This window comes from Stegostoma tigrinum, chromosome 40 (assembly GCF_030684315.1).
Source record: "Stegostoma tigrinum isolate sSteTig4 chromosome 40, sSteTig4.hap1, whole genome shotgun sequence".
Classification (NCBI taxonomy): domain Eukaryota; kingdom Metazoa; phylum Chordata; class Chondrichthyes; order Orectolobiformes; family Stegostomatidae; genus Stegostoma; species Stegostoma tigrinum.
This window is the reverse complement of record NC_081393.1, coordinates 15,840,391-15,855,106: the sequence shown is the minus strand read 5'-3', so window position 1 is coordinate 15,855,106 and position 14,716 is coordinate 15,840,391. Positions and strand designations below refer to the sequence as shown.

Sequence of the window (14,716 nt, the reverse complement as noted above, 5' to 3'; positions counted from 1 at the left end):
ACAAACACAGCATGGGGTTACAGACAGGCACACACACACACATGTGCGTGCACTCACACACGCACACACAATATTAACAAGCTCCCTCACCCTGTAAGACGTGAACAGAAACAGGCAAACACAAAATGGATTAACTCATTTTAAAAAATGGGCCCCAGTGTGATGGAGGTCAGAAGCAAATAACAAGACATAAAATATCCTCTGGGCTAAAAGCTGGGGGAGCCACTTCACAAAGCACTGGAGAGCTTAAAGCAAACACAGGGCGTACTAGGGCATAACATTGTCAGTGAGGGCAGTACAGGTCAGGGACCTATTTCTGTCATCTGCAGTGATGACCTTCACTGACTTAATCTGAAAACAGAGTTGGTTTGTGCACACACATGCACACACGCATGCACTTACTCTGCCCCTCTCACTCCAATCATTTGCTGTCTCAGGCTGCTCATCTGACATCTCAAACTGGACTGGAAGACACTTTTTGCAACTAAGTCTCAGGAAGACTGAAGCTATTATCTCTGCCACACTATGCATCTTAGCCACCAACTTCATTTCCTTGCCTGGAAATTGAGCTGAGACCATTCTCGGTCTTTGATGTTGTACCTAATCCCAAAATGAGTCAGACGTCTCATCCTTATCATCACTAAGACCACCCTATTTTTATCTTGGTGGCATCAGCCAATTTCGCCTCCACCTGACCTCACTTTCTGAACCCTCATCCCTGCCTTCATCTCCTCTACCTTTGACTATTCTAACACACTCCCAGCCAGCTTCTCAGTTCTTGTCTTCCGTGAATTTGAGAACACTCAAAACTCTGTTGCTTGTATCCAAATTCTCACTGAGTCTCATTCACCTGTCACCCTTGTCTTTTTTAAAATGTATCCTTTTGTGAGATGTGGGCATCATTGGCAAGGCCAGGACTAACTTACATTGGCTTCTGGTTAAGCAACGGCTCATTTCGTAAAATCCCACTCTTGTCGTCTGCGAGGTGTTAGAAAGGATTCTGAGGGATAGGATTTATGACCATCTGGAAGAGCATGGCTTGATTAAATGCAGTCAACACGGCTTTGTGATGGGCAGGTCATGCCTCTCAAACCTTATCGAGTTCTTTGAGGATGTGACTAGAAAAGTTGACGAGGGTCGAGCTGTGGATGTGGTGTATATGGACTTCAGCAAGGCATTTGATAAGGTTCCCCATGGTAGGCTCATTCAGAAGGTCAGGAAGAATGGGATACAGGGGAACTTAGCTGTCTGGATACAGAATTGGCTGGCCAACAGAAGACAGCGAGTGGTAGAAGGAAAATATTCTGCCTGGAAGTCAGTGGTGAGTGGTGTTCCACAGGGCTCTGTCCTTGGGCCTCTACTGTTTGTAATTTTTATTAATGACTTGGATGAGGGGATTGAAGGATGGGTCAGCAAGTTTGCAGACGACACGAAGGTTGGAGGTGTCGTTGACCGTATAGAGGGCTGTTGTAGGCTGCAGCGCGATTGACAGGATGCAGAGATGGGCTGAGAGGTGGCAGATGGAGTTCAACCTGGATAAATGCAAGGTGATGCATTTTGGAAGGTCGAATTTGAAAGCTGAGTACAGGATTGAGGATAGCATTCTTGGCAGTGTGGATAAACAGAGGGATCTTGGTGTGCAGATACATAGATCCCTTAAAATGGCCACCCAAGTGGACAGGGTTGTTAAGAAAGCATATGGTGTTTTGGCTTTCATTAGCAGGGGGATTGAGTTCAAGAGTCGTGAGATCTTGTTGCAGCTCTATAAAACTTTGGTTAGACCTCACTTGGAATACTGCGTCCAAGTCTGGTCGCCCTATTATAGGAAAGATTTGGATGCTTTGGAGAGGGTTCAGAGGAGGTTTACCAGGATGCTGACTGGACTGGAGGGCTTATCTTATGAAGAGAGGTTGAGTGAGCTCGGACTTTTTTCATTGGAGAAAAGGAGGAGGAGAGGGTACCTAATTGAGGTATACAAGATAATGAAAGGCATAGATAGAGTTGATAGCCAGAGACTATTTCCCAAGGCAGAAATGGCTAACACGAGGGGTCATAGTTTTAAGCTGGTTGGAGGAAAGTATAGAGGGGATGTCAGAGGCGGGTTCTTTACACAGAGAGTTGTGAGAGCATGGAATGCGTTGCCAGCAGCAGTTGTGGAAACAAAGTCATTGGGGACATTTAAGAGACTGCTGGACATGCATATGGTCACAGAAATTTGAGGGTGCATACATGAGGATCAATGGTCGGCACAATATCGTGGGCTGAAGGGCCTGTGCTGTACTGTTCTATGTTCTATGTTCTATGCTGTCAAATCTCCCTATCTCCATCACTTCCTCAAGCCCCACAAAACCTTCCACAATCTCTACGCTCCCTTGAGTCCTTGCTTCTTGCCATATCCCTGATTTTAATTGCTCTGCAATGAAGTCTGTGCTTTCAACAACTACCCTCTATTCTCCAGACTTCCCTCTTCAAACCTTTCCTCCACTCCTTCCTCCATGAAAATGTGCCTGGAAACCTACCTGTTTGACCGTGCATTTGCTAATTGACTCGTATATGTTTCTTGATGTGGCTCCAAAGTAACAACTTGGGGTGCTTTACCACATTAAAAGTGCTATAAAAATGCAGATTGTTCTTGTTGCTGCTGGGATACGAGGCTCCCAATGAGATCTAAAACAATTAGGAAATTACCACGAGCGATTTAATCATAGACAGTTCCAGCACAAGGAGAGGCCATTCACCCCATTTGATTCCACACTAGTCAACAAAGATGGAAATACACGGATACCATTTTCCGCTCCTGGGAATATATGGCAGGGAGGATATGGCAATGCAATTGAATATGTAAATACTGCTTAAATGTTAAGAGAGTTTCTGACTGAACTGCCCTTTCTGGCAATGAGTTCCAGACTGCAACCACTCTGAGTGACAAATATTGTCTTTCTGATCTCTCTTACCATTTAATCTGTGCCCCTGGCTATCGACCTGTCTACTCCTGGAAAAAGAGATAACAAGGTGTAGAGCTGGACGGACACAGCAGGCCAAGCAGCATCACTGGAGCAGCCTGCTGTGTTCATCCAGCTCTACACCTTGTTATCTCGGATTCTCCAGTATCTGCAGTTCCTATTACCCCTCTACCCCTGGAAAAACGTTGTTTTCTAACCATCCTATCTGTATCCCTCATAATCTTGTACATTTCAATCACGTTCCCTCCCAAAGTTCGTTCCTGCACGGAAAGCCATGCTAGCCTATCCAACGTTTGTGCATAGCCGGGCCCACCAGTCCAAGCAGCATCCTGGTAAATCTTCTCTGACCCTTCTCAATCCCATCCTTCCTGTGATGTGGTGAGCAGAACTGCATATGGTTTCACCGCTTTCTCTAACCTGTACTCGCTTTGAACATGGCTTGTGTATTTAGTTTATTCTGTTTACCATCTCCATCACTAAATGTGGCATACAGATTTAGTCAACATAGTAACAATTCACACAAGCCCTTCAATCAGATATTGTGGCCATTGCTTACCAGACAGGGAGTCCATTGCCTCTTTGAAATCTTTCTTGTCGGTCTGCGTTGCTTGATTTCTAACAGGCTCCTTTTCAGCTCCACATGTTTTGATTTCAAAGTCACTCCAGGATTTTAAAAAGCTGGTTTCAGGAAATGCTGTGAGGGAAACAACATGGGAATTACAAGTGCTTCATCTAGCAGTGCCTCTTGCTGTCTCACTTCTCAATCATCCCTTTCAGACTGATTAAATCCAAGCAATGTGTGTGTTCAATCTGCACATTCATCTCGTTTAGACAAGTGGGAAGTTGAAAGTTTCGGCATTGTACAGCAATGAAACCTTGTGATGAAAACTTCTACTGGCGCCTATTTCCTCATTTCATGGGCCCACAGTAACTGTGATGCAGAAGCATCCACTGAACATCAGTGCCTACTATCTATAAAATGCAATGCAGAAATTTGCCAATGATCCTACCACAGCATCTTTCAAACCCATGGCCTTCCGTCCAGAATGACAAGGGCAGAAGATACATGGGAACCTCAGGATTCTCTCCAAACAACATATGAAAATATACCATTGTTCCTTCATGGTCACTGGGTCAAAATCCTGGATTTCTCTCCCTATCAACATTGAGCGTCTACTACGTTGACTGCAGTGGTTTGAGAAGCCAGCTCACCACCACCTTCTCAAGAGCAACTAATAAACACTGGCCCAGCCAGCAATAGCCCTGTCCCATGAGTTCACAAAAGAAATCCCAATCAACAATACTCATCAAAGCACCACACAGATGCGTTGCTGCTTCTGGCTTGGTGCCTGCAATTCAGTCCAGTCCCAGCTTTGTTCATTGATAGAATGTGAGCGTTGCTGACAAGACCAGCAATTGTTGCCTATTACTAATGAGCCTGGAGAAGATTTTGGTGAGCTGCTTCTGTGATCTGCTTCAGTCACATGGCATATTTACGCCCATGGTGAATTTTCATCTAATAGTTGATTCACCTTCTGTAGCAAGGATGTTGTCAAAATTGACAGTATGCAGAATAGATGTACAAGGCTGTTTGCCAGGACTGGAGGATTTGAGCTACAGAGAAAGACTGAATAGGCTGGGGCACTTTTTCCTGCAATGTCGGACACTGAGGGGCAACCTTATAGAGGTTTCTAAAATCATGAGGAGCATGGATGGAGTGAATAGCCAAGGTCTTTTTCTGAGGGTGGCGGCGTCCAAAACTAGAGGATATAAGTTTAAGGGGAGAGGGGAAAGATTTAAAAGGCACCTGAGGGGTAATTTTTTCATGCACACGGTGGTGTGTGTATGTAGCGAGGTGTCAGAGGAAATGGTGGAGGCTGATTTAATTACACAATTTTAAAAAGAATCTGGATTGGTATACAAAAGGAGGGCCTAGAGGGATGTAGGTCAAATGCGGACAAATGGAACTAGGTCAGATTGGGATGTTGGGTCAGCGTGGGCAAGTTGAATAGAACGGTCTGTTTCCATGCTGTATGAATCTATGACTCTTTTAACAGGGTGCTTTCCGAGGTCATTTCAGATTGCAATTCATTAGCAACCACGTTGCTGTGGATTTGGAGTCACGTGTAGACGAGATCATCTTGGGTCTGCAGGACATTAATGAATCAGATGGGTTTTTACAACAATTTGAAGTCTCACTTTGCTTCCGTTTTATTGTCGATGCAGAAAATTCCATGTGGAAATTCAGTTTTGGTACATTGCTTGTTCGTAAAAGAAATACATAAAAATAGACAATAATAGAAAAAAAATTTATCAAAGAAATCCAACCTTATTTACAATTTATGTTAAAACTTTGAGAGTAATTAGAATAATCAGTTAGCAAGCCCTCCACCCCAGGTACATGTTCTTGTCCTTGCATCAACTCATATTAAAAGTTCTCATAAAGAAGGGCACAAGTGAGTTCATTAGCTGACATTTTCTGAGCATGAAAGCTAAAAGTCTTTTTCCTGAATGTATTCAACAGTAATGCTGTCAGGCCCTCAGTCTCAAGACACTGGTTACTTGGGTTAAAACTTTTCAAGAGCAGATTTCATCACAGAAGATCAGCTTATCACACACCCTTCCTGCCTGGTTTGGTGACCTCTGTTTTACTAATGGATGATCATTTTATTTAAATTCATTAATTGAATTTAAACTTCTCCAGCTGTCTGGTGTGATTTGAACTTATGGTGCTTTAGTCCAGGCCACTGCATTGCCAGTTTGATAACATTACCACAGCATTACCATCCAACTGCCGACATGTGGAACTTAATGACTACTCTATTGACCATTTTTAGATCAACATCAGCAGGACATGGGACAGTGCCACTGAGACAGGACAGGTGAAGGAAGGAGCTAAATAGAATGCTCAGCTGACACTTACCACTTGGCAGGGTGTTGTATCTTGCTGTGTTATTGTTGTTTGCACTGCTGTGATGTTCCCTCTCTTGAAATGTTGTGCATTCTCTGTTTGCCACGTCATGGCTTGGCATATTGACCCTCTGCAGGAAACAAACAAATGTGAAGAATGACACTTGTTTCTGACCTCCTGCTGTTTACCAAGGACCAGACCTGGCAATATAGCTCTTTGTAAAGTGGTATTCATTATCCATCAAGGAAAGCAAGACCTGGTTTAATCTTACCTGAGTTCATCTCAAATCAGAGAACGACAGACCGGGACTGATTCAGAGTAGTGGATTTGGGAAGCAGAATTTCATATCAAAATTCAATCCCTTAAATTGGCCAAATTGGAACTCTGTGCCAGGGAGTATTATAGAGTTCTGTTATCTTGTGTGAATGCAACTGCACCAACCTACTGTCTCTATCGCTGTTTCTGTTCGACCACATAATGGCTCCTTCTTCACCGTGATGGATTAGGTGTTAGGAATGTTCAGGAAGAAGATGAAGATGCCAGTGGGCACAAAGGTACTACAAAAGGGAAAAGACTCAGGTGCTCCACTGAGCTGTGTAGAAAGTGTCTCGTCATGTCTGTGATTACCAAGTGTGTTCCCATCTCTGCCATTGTTTGGAGGGAAAAACGTAAAAAGAAAATTCCTTTTCAACAATTAATTCTTGCAAAAGGAGATTCATTGGCAATCCACAGACCCATAACTGATGCAACTGAATGGATTATTAGGTCCTTTCAAAGAACCTTTTAAAATTCAGTCATGCTAGTGGGGGACTGACTTCTCTGGGTCAGCCCAAAATATTTCTTCGCTTAAAGGAACATTTGGGTTTTAAATGACAATTCAACAGCATCGTGGCCATTTGTCCTGAGACCAGCATCGAAATTTGTTAAAAAGATTGAGTTCAAATGGCCCTGATTGCTTTCTTTAGATTATTAATCTGGCAACACTCACCCCACCCTTCTGCATCTCCACAGAAGGCCCAATATCAGCACCTCTCACATGTGAAGAACTCATTTCCTTGTTTTCAGACCTACCGTCTGTTGTGTGGCCCTTGAGCCTCCCTCCTGTTGGGCATTCTGACTGGATACTTGGCCAAATGGATCATCCATGTATGTGTTGGGAGTGGTGATTCGACGCTGGAGCAAACCACTGAAAACAATTGAAATATCACATTGAACCAAAGACCATTCTATACATCACCTCGCCATCCCAGCACACTTCAGTTACACTCAGTCTTACCAGCGAGATGGTGTTGCAGACTCTGATCTTAGTAAGGAGACTGGGGGATGTTTAATTCTAACACCCAAGAGGGCATTAAACCCCTTCAATCACTCAGACCTGGATTCTTGTGCCCAGAAACGAGAGATGTAATCACTCATTTTTGGATCCCAAGAACTCTTTGATACCAAGTTCCGAAATTCAGGACTGAATGTTTATATTCTGAAGGGAGTAACCCATACAGCCCCTTGAATCTGGTCTGCCTTTCAATGGGGTCAAGGCCCATCGATGAATTTATTCCATGTACCCATCTTTTACTTTATTCCTATGGATAACAAACATTTACCGATCCCTGAATTAAAAAGAGTAATTATCTGTCATTGACTGCTGATTGCAGAAGAGAGTTGCAATTTTTCATCATATCTTGTGTTCAATTGTATCCAACCTTCAGTCTTGGCAGTCTAACTTAAAAAATAGTTTTAGACCTCTGGTCCTAGATTTGAAACCTGCAGAAATGGTTTTTCTCTCTGTCTATCCTGTCCATTGGAATCCCCTTTACTCTTCAAAATTCAAGGGGATTACAGATTCCAATTGTTAAATCCCTCCTCACCTTTGAACTCTTGAAGTCCAGCTATCATTCTGGTAAATCTTAACTCTCTTAATTTCTAATCTATTCTGCCTAAAGTGTGGTGCCCAGAACTGCTCAAAAGTGTGCTTCACCAGCATAGCTGTTTCACTCATACCCTCCTGTATACAGAGATAATGGGAACTGCAGATGCTGGAGAATCCAAGATAATAAAATGTGAGGCTGGATGAACACAGCAGGCCAAGCAGCATCTCAGGAGCACAAAAGCTGACGTTTCGGGCCTGGACCCTTCATCGGAGAGGGCACTGGAATAAATAGGGAGAGAGGGGGAGGCGGACCAAAGATGGAGAGTAAAGAAGATAGGTGGAGAGAGTATAGGTGGGGAGGTAGGGAGGGTATAGGTCAGTCCAGGGAAGACGGACAGGTCAAGGAGGTGGGATGAGGTTAGTAGGTAGATGGGGGTGCGGCTTGGGGTGGGAGGAAGGGATGGGTGAGAGGAAGAGCAAGTTAGGGAGGCAGAGACAGGTTGGACTGGTTTTGGGATGCAGTGGGTGGGGGGGAAGAGCTGGGCTGGTTGTGTGGTGCAGTGGGGGGAGGGGACGAACTGGGCTGGTTTAGGGATGCAGTTGGGGAAGGGGAGATTTTGAAACTGGTGAAGTCCACATTGATACCATTAGGCTGCAGGGTTCCCAGGCGGAATATGAGTTACTGTTCCTGCAACCTTCGGGTGGCATCACCGTGGCAGTGCAGGAGGCCCATGATGGACATGTCATCTAAAGAATGGGAGGGGGAGTGGAAATGGTTTGCGACTGGGAGGTGCAGTTGTTTGTTGCGAACTGAGCGGAGGTGTTCTGCAAAGCAGTCTCCAAGCCTCCGCTTGGTTTCCCCAATGTAGAGGGAGCCACACCGGGTACAGTGGATGCAGGATACCACATTGGCACATGTGCAGGTGAACCTCTGCTTAATGTGGAATGTCATCTTGGGGCCTGGGATAGGGGTGAGGGAGGAGGTGTGGGGGCAAGTGTAGCATTTCCTGCGGTTGCAGGGGAAGGTGCCGGGTGTAGTGGGGTTGGAGGGCAGTGTGGAGCAAACAAGGGAGTCACGGAGAGAGTAGTCTCTCCGGAAAGCAGACAGGGGTGGGGATGGAAAAATGTCTTGGGTGGTGGGGTCGGATTGTAAGTGGCGGAAGTGTCGGAGGATGATGGGTTGTATCCGGAGGTTGGTGGGGTGGTGTGTGAGAACGAGGGGGATCCTCTTAGGGCGGTTGTGGCGGGGGCGGGGTGTGAGGGATGTGTTGCGGGAAATACGGGAGACACGGTCAAGGGCGTTCTCGATCGCTGTGGGGGGAAAGTTGTGGTCCTTGAAGAACTTGGACATCTGGGATGTGCGGGAGTGGAATGTCTTATCGTGGAAGCAGATGCGGCGGAGGCGGAGGAATTGGGAATAGGGGATGGAATTTTTGCAGGAGGGTGGGTGGGAGGAGGTGTATTCTAGGTAGCTGTGGGAGTCGGTGGGCTTGAAATGGACATCAGTTCATTCCTGTATACATTTTGGATCTCAAGATAGCCATGGTCAATATCCCATTTACTTTTTAGATGCTTTACTGAATCTGCCATGATACTTTACCAATGCATCTACCCGGACTGTTAAGTCACTTTGAACTTCTGCTGTTTCTGACTTCTCACCATTTCATACTGTATCCTGTTTTATTCATTTTTAATCCAAAGTAGATCGCTTGAAATCCACTTGCCACAGTTCTGTCCAGTCACTTAATCTAGTAATGTGATACTTTCAGCTACCCTGCTGACCAAGCCTTTGTGTTGACCTGAATTTGGAATGTTAGTTACTCCACGAATAAAGCAGAGAACTTATCAACTAGTGACTGTGTATTTTTCATGTTTCATTGGTTCAAAGCTTGTATGTCCAATCTCTCCACCCAGTCCACAATTAATTGGAGACTGCAAATACCGATCTAGGGCTGAGCAAATGTCAAAGTACAGGGATACTAGGGTGATCTGTAGTTAGAGGGACAGATTTCTTGTCCCCCATGTTAAACTGCAAGTATCAGGCAGGAGGAACAAGGCAATGGGCGAAAAACATGACCTGGAAATTTGGAGGGAGAATGCATATAATTGGTACAAAGAATGAGCAGCAATCTACGTGGAAACTAGAGAAGGGTCTCTGACCTAACTTGGTTTCCATCTCTTGGAACTGCATCTGTTGCACTTGGCAGGACAGTGTCTTCGTACAGGTGAGCTGATTCTGTGTCCGTTCCACATCCTGTCTGCAGGAGGCTGAGCCATCGATCCCTGTCCACGGGCGAGCTGGTCTGTGAGAAGACACTGAATTGAGCTTCACCATCCAATCCAATAGTCTGTCCAGTTAAAACAGTCTTGCATCTTGTCCAATACAGTAACTTTGCAAATTTGTTTGCAATTGACATGGATGATTCAGAGTTGGGGATAGTGTGTCAAAGTGAGCAGATGACACTAAGGTAAGGGGTAGAGCAACGTGTGCAGAGGACACTGAAAGTCTGCAGAGGGATATAGATACGTTAAGTGAGTGGGCAAGGGCCTGGCAGATGTAGAACAATGTTGGTAACTGTAAGGTCATCCATTTTGGTTGGAATAACAGCAAAACGAGCTATTGTTTATATGGTGAAAAGTTGCAGCATGATGAGGGACCTGGGTGTCCTTGTGCATGAATCACAAACAGTTTATTTTCAAGTGCAGCAGGTAATTAAGAAGACAAATGGAATATTGCCCTCCATTGCTAGAGGGATGGAGTTTAAAAACAGGGAGGTGATGCTGCGGCTGTACAGGGTGCTGGTGAGGCCACATCTCCAGTACTGTGCTCAGTTTTGGTCTCCTTACTTGAGAAAGGATGTACTGACACTGGAGGGAGTGCAGTCGGGGTTGATTCCAGAACTGAGAGGGTTGACTTATGGGGAGAGACTGGGACTACACTCATTGGAATTTAGAAGAATGAGAGGGAATCTTAGAAAACATATAAAATTATGAAGGGGATAGATAAGGTGGAAGCAGAGAGGTTGTTTCCGCTGGTGGGTCAAACTAGAACTAGGGGATATTGCCTCAAAATAAGCGGGAAGCAGATTTAGGATTGTGCTAAGAAGGAGCTCCTTCACCAGAAAGGGCTGTGAACCAGTGGAATTCCCAGTGAAGCCGTTGGGCTACCTCGCTGAATGCTTTTAATGCGCAGCCAGAGTTTGAACAGTATACAAATTAAGGGTTATGATGGGCGTGTGGGTAAGTGAAGCTGAGTCCACAAAAACATCAGCCATGATCTTATTAAATGGTGGAGCAGATATGACGGGCCGGATGGTCTACTGCTGCTTCTATTTCAGATGTTCTTCAGCAACACCACTGTGTTTGGCTATTGAAGGACTGCCAGTAAGGGGGGGATGAAAGTGAATGGTAGACATACTGAAGTCTGGTCTCTCTGCCTGTGGTCAATTGCTATACAGTGACCAGTCCTGCAGCTTGTATGGCAATTGGGCTAATAGGTGAAGATAGCTCCACACATCACTGAAACTGAACCCAAGAAGCCATTCAAAACTAGGAGTGTCTTACCTGTAGCACTGCCAGATCCTTGTGCTGTTGTGAGACAATCAGCCTGTACTTGTGGGTCGAGTCAGCCTGCGTTCTGACTTCACAGCCCTGCAGGTCCACAGAGTAGTGCAGCTTCCCAGCTCCGCCGACATCTTTATACATCAGCAGCACTTGGTTCTCGACGTGACACCGCAAAGTCTGCCAGTGGCTGTTCACAAGCACCTTCAGGTAACCTGGGCAGATCAGACGGAGTGCCATCAGTGTAGAGTCATGTTTCCTGATTACTGTCCCCTTCCCCTTATCTGTAGTTTCCTTGTCCTCCAGCACAGAACTACTTTAGAAACCCAGATCCTCCAGTTTGCAATAATGTTTCAGATACATCAAACTAGAAGTCATGGATTCAAAAAGGGAATGCAGAAACTAATGATATCAGTCTAGAAGCTCACCAAAGATCCATGAACAAAAGCTGATTCTCTTTTCGGCGATTTCCTGAACCTGTTTGCTCTCAATGTCACGACATCATGCATTGTGTAGCTCAAAGCAGAATGAGAGACTTGTGACTGTTAATAACTCAGTGGCTTATGTGGATCACTTGTGTTGATAAATAAAAAGACTGACATAAGGAAATCAGAAATAGGAGCACAACCATTCAGCCCCTCAAGACAATCCCACCATTCAACAAGATCATAGTTGTTTAGGCCCCATCTCCTCATAGTCCTCAACTCCCCGAAATTTCAGAAATCTATCTGAGTCAGAGATTTGTACAGCCCAGAAACAGGCCCTTTGGCCCACCCTGTCAATGCCAACTAATAAACACCAAACTCCACAATAATCCCATTTACCTCCTTTGGCCCCATTGCCTACTATGCCCTGGCATTTTGAGTGCTCATCCAGATGCTCCTTCAATATTGGGAGAATCCCTGCCTGTACCACCCTCTTATTCCACATTTCCACCACCCTCTGGGTGAAAAATCTTTTCCTCAGTTCTCCTGTAAACCACTTACTCCTCACCTTAAACTTAATTCCTCTGGTTTTTAGATACGTCTGCCAAGGAAAAAGTTTCTCATGATCTATTCTGACAGCGCCTCTCTTAATATTGTCTACCTCAATCAGATCCTTCCTGTGTTCCAGCCATTCCAGCCTCTCCTCTTAACTGAAACTTTCCATGCCAACCAACATTTTGGTGAATCTCCTCTGCACCCTGTCCAGTGCAATCGCGTCCTTCTGATAATGTGGCGACCAGAACTGTACACACCATTCCATCTGTGGTCTAACCAGTGTTTTATAAGGTTGTAAAAAGACTTTCTTGCTTCTATTTTCTACACCCTGACTAATTAAGGCAGGCATCCCATGTGCCTTCTTCACCAGCCTATCTACCTGTGCTGATCGGAAGCTGAATGTTGACCTTACAGAGGTTTATAAAATTATGAGGTGCATGACTGGGGTGAATAGTCAATGTCTTTTTCCCAGGGTCATCTGAAACTATAGAGCAGAGGTTTACGGTGAGAGGGGAATGATTTAAAAGGGATCTAAGGACAACATTTTCATGCCGAATGTGGTGCTTGTCTGGAATAAGCTGCCAGAAGAAGTGGTGGAGGCTGGTGCAATTACAGCATTTAAAAGGCATCTGGATGGGTATGTGAATTACAATGGTTTACAGGGATATGTGTCAAATGCTGGCCATTGGGACTAGATCAGTTTAGGATATCTGATCAGCATGGACGAGTTGGACGCAAGAATCTGTTTATGTGCTGTAACTCGATGAAGAAATTCCTCCTCCTCTCATTGGCCTCCTTCTTCCTCTGACATTGAGTTCCCTGGTTCTAGATTCCACAGTCAAGGAAGCATCATTTCTGCACCTACTCTGTTCTTGAAGACTTTTGTAAGAATCTGCGAGATTGCCACTCGTTCTTCTAACTTCCACAGAATACTGACCCAGTCTCCTCAATCTCTGCTTTGATGACAGTCCTGCCATCTGAGAGAACATTCTAATGAACCGCTGTTGCATTCCCTCTGTGGCAAGTTCATCCCTTCTTAGGTAAAGGGACGACAACTGCACAGCATTCTCCTGGTGCAGTCTCAGCAGTGTTTAAAGCAATCAAAACCAGACTCTTCTGCTCCTGTACTGAAATCCTGACGATAAAGGCGAACATAATGTTTGTCTTCTGAGTTGGTTGCTGCACTGGCTTTCAGTCACTTAAGGACAAGGACACCTAGTCCTTGGGAAAGCAACACCTCCCAGTCTCTCGCCATTTGCCTCTAACAAATATTCAGCATCTTTGTTCCTGCTACCAAAGTCAGTAAGCTCTCATTTAAAACTAGGTCAGCTCAACTTCAGATAAGCAGCTTCAGAGTTTGTCGTCGCGTTCCCAATATCAGACCTATAGGCACGATGCAGCAAGGGAACACATTTATCAGAATCATTATAAAATCATCATTGCCATTAATATTTACTTTACAGCTATATTCACAAAATCCATGAGCATCACAAGTTAGAATCATAGCCTCATACAGCATGGAAACAAACACTCCGGTCCAACTTGTCAATGCCAATCAAGTTTCCCAAACTAAACTAATCACGTTTGCCAGCATTTGGCCCGCCGTCGTCTCCACCTTTTTCAATTTGTGTACCTGTCCGAATGTCTCTCAAACGTTGGAACTGTACCTGCATTGATCACTCCCTCTGGCAGTTCATTGCACATATGAACCATCCTCTGTGTGAAGAAGTTGCCCCTCAAGTCCCCTTCAAATCTTTCTCCCATCACTGTTTTCAATTTCCCCTACCCTTGGGAAAAGACTTTTGCTATTCACTGGGTCTATGCCCTCATGATTTCAAAAACCCAGCATTTTGTCTTTATAAAACTACACTGCTGCTGCTCATGCTTGTGCCTAGCACACAGGAGCCTGATATGGATGCCATGTGGGCGGCAAGCACGAGGGTTTGGGCCTGGCCCTCCTAAGACCCCAGTTTGGGTGTTCCAGATCATTGCTTTGCATTTTGGAGCAGATGCAGTTTCGGGGGGGTGGTGGGCACACTTTGAGAGCCACCAACTTAGAGGACAGAGGGTATACTCTGTGCCCAGCTTGGAGTGCAAAATGCAGTGTTTGTTCTCAGAGAGATTGGCTAGACAGACAATAACAAATCCTCAGGGAGTGAAGGTTGCAGAGTGAGGCCTTACCTTTGTCTTGGGTGGCTCGGCTGTCAGGCATTTCCCCTGGGGGTCTCTCCAGCTCTGAGCCTCGACTGCCTCTCGATGCTGACTGCAGGAAAGCATGGCACATTATTCAGAAAATATGTCTGCCCGAACAAAGCGCACTCATTAGTTCAGAGGCCCAGACAGGCTGTAAAGATGCCACAAGTCACATGCTAAAGAGATGAATTTAAATACTGAGGGAGAAATTAATTTCATACTGACAAACTTTGGGTGTGGG

General features: G+C 45.1%; 1 protein-coding gene and 1 long non-coding RNA gene across 3 annotated transcripts in view; one reads left to right on the top strand and one right to left on the bottom strand.

Annotated features, from left to right (window-relative positions):
* Window positions 1-14,716, top strand: part of LOC132206659 (uncharacterized) — an 84,974-nt gene that overhangs the window by 8,232 nt on the left and 62,026 nt on the right. The window lies entirely within an intron of this gene.
* Window positions 1-14,716, bottom strand: part of LOC125448001 (actin filament-associated protein 1-like) — a 57,514-nt gene that overhangs the window by 5,024 nt on the left and 37,774 nt on the right. For both annotated transcript variants that reach the window (XM_048522862.2, XM_059641179.1), the window contains exons 9-14: window positions 14,464-14,545; window positions 11,306-11,517; window positions 9,902-10,044; window positions 6,946-7,060; window positions 5,887-6,004; window positions 3,520-3,657 (exon numbers count right to left, since the gene is read on the bottom strand). In XM_048522862.2, coding sequence (XP_048378819.1) covers window positions 3,520-3,657; window positions 5,887-6,004; window positions 6,946-7,060; window positions 9,902-10,044; window positions 11,306-11,517; window positions 14,464-14,545 — 808 coding nt within the window. The remainder of the gene's footprint in view (window positions 1-3,519; window positions 3,658-5,886; window positions 6,005-6,945; window positions 7,061-9,901; window positions 10,045-11,305; window positions 11,518-14,463; window positions 14,546-14,716) is intronic.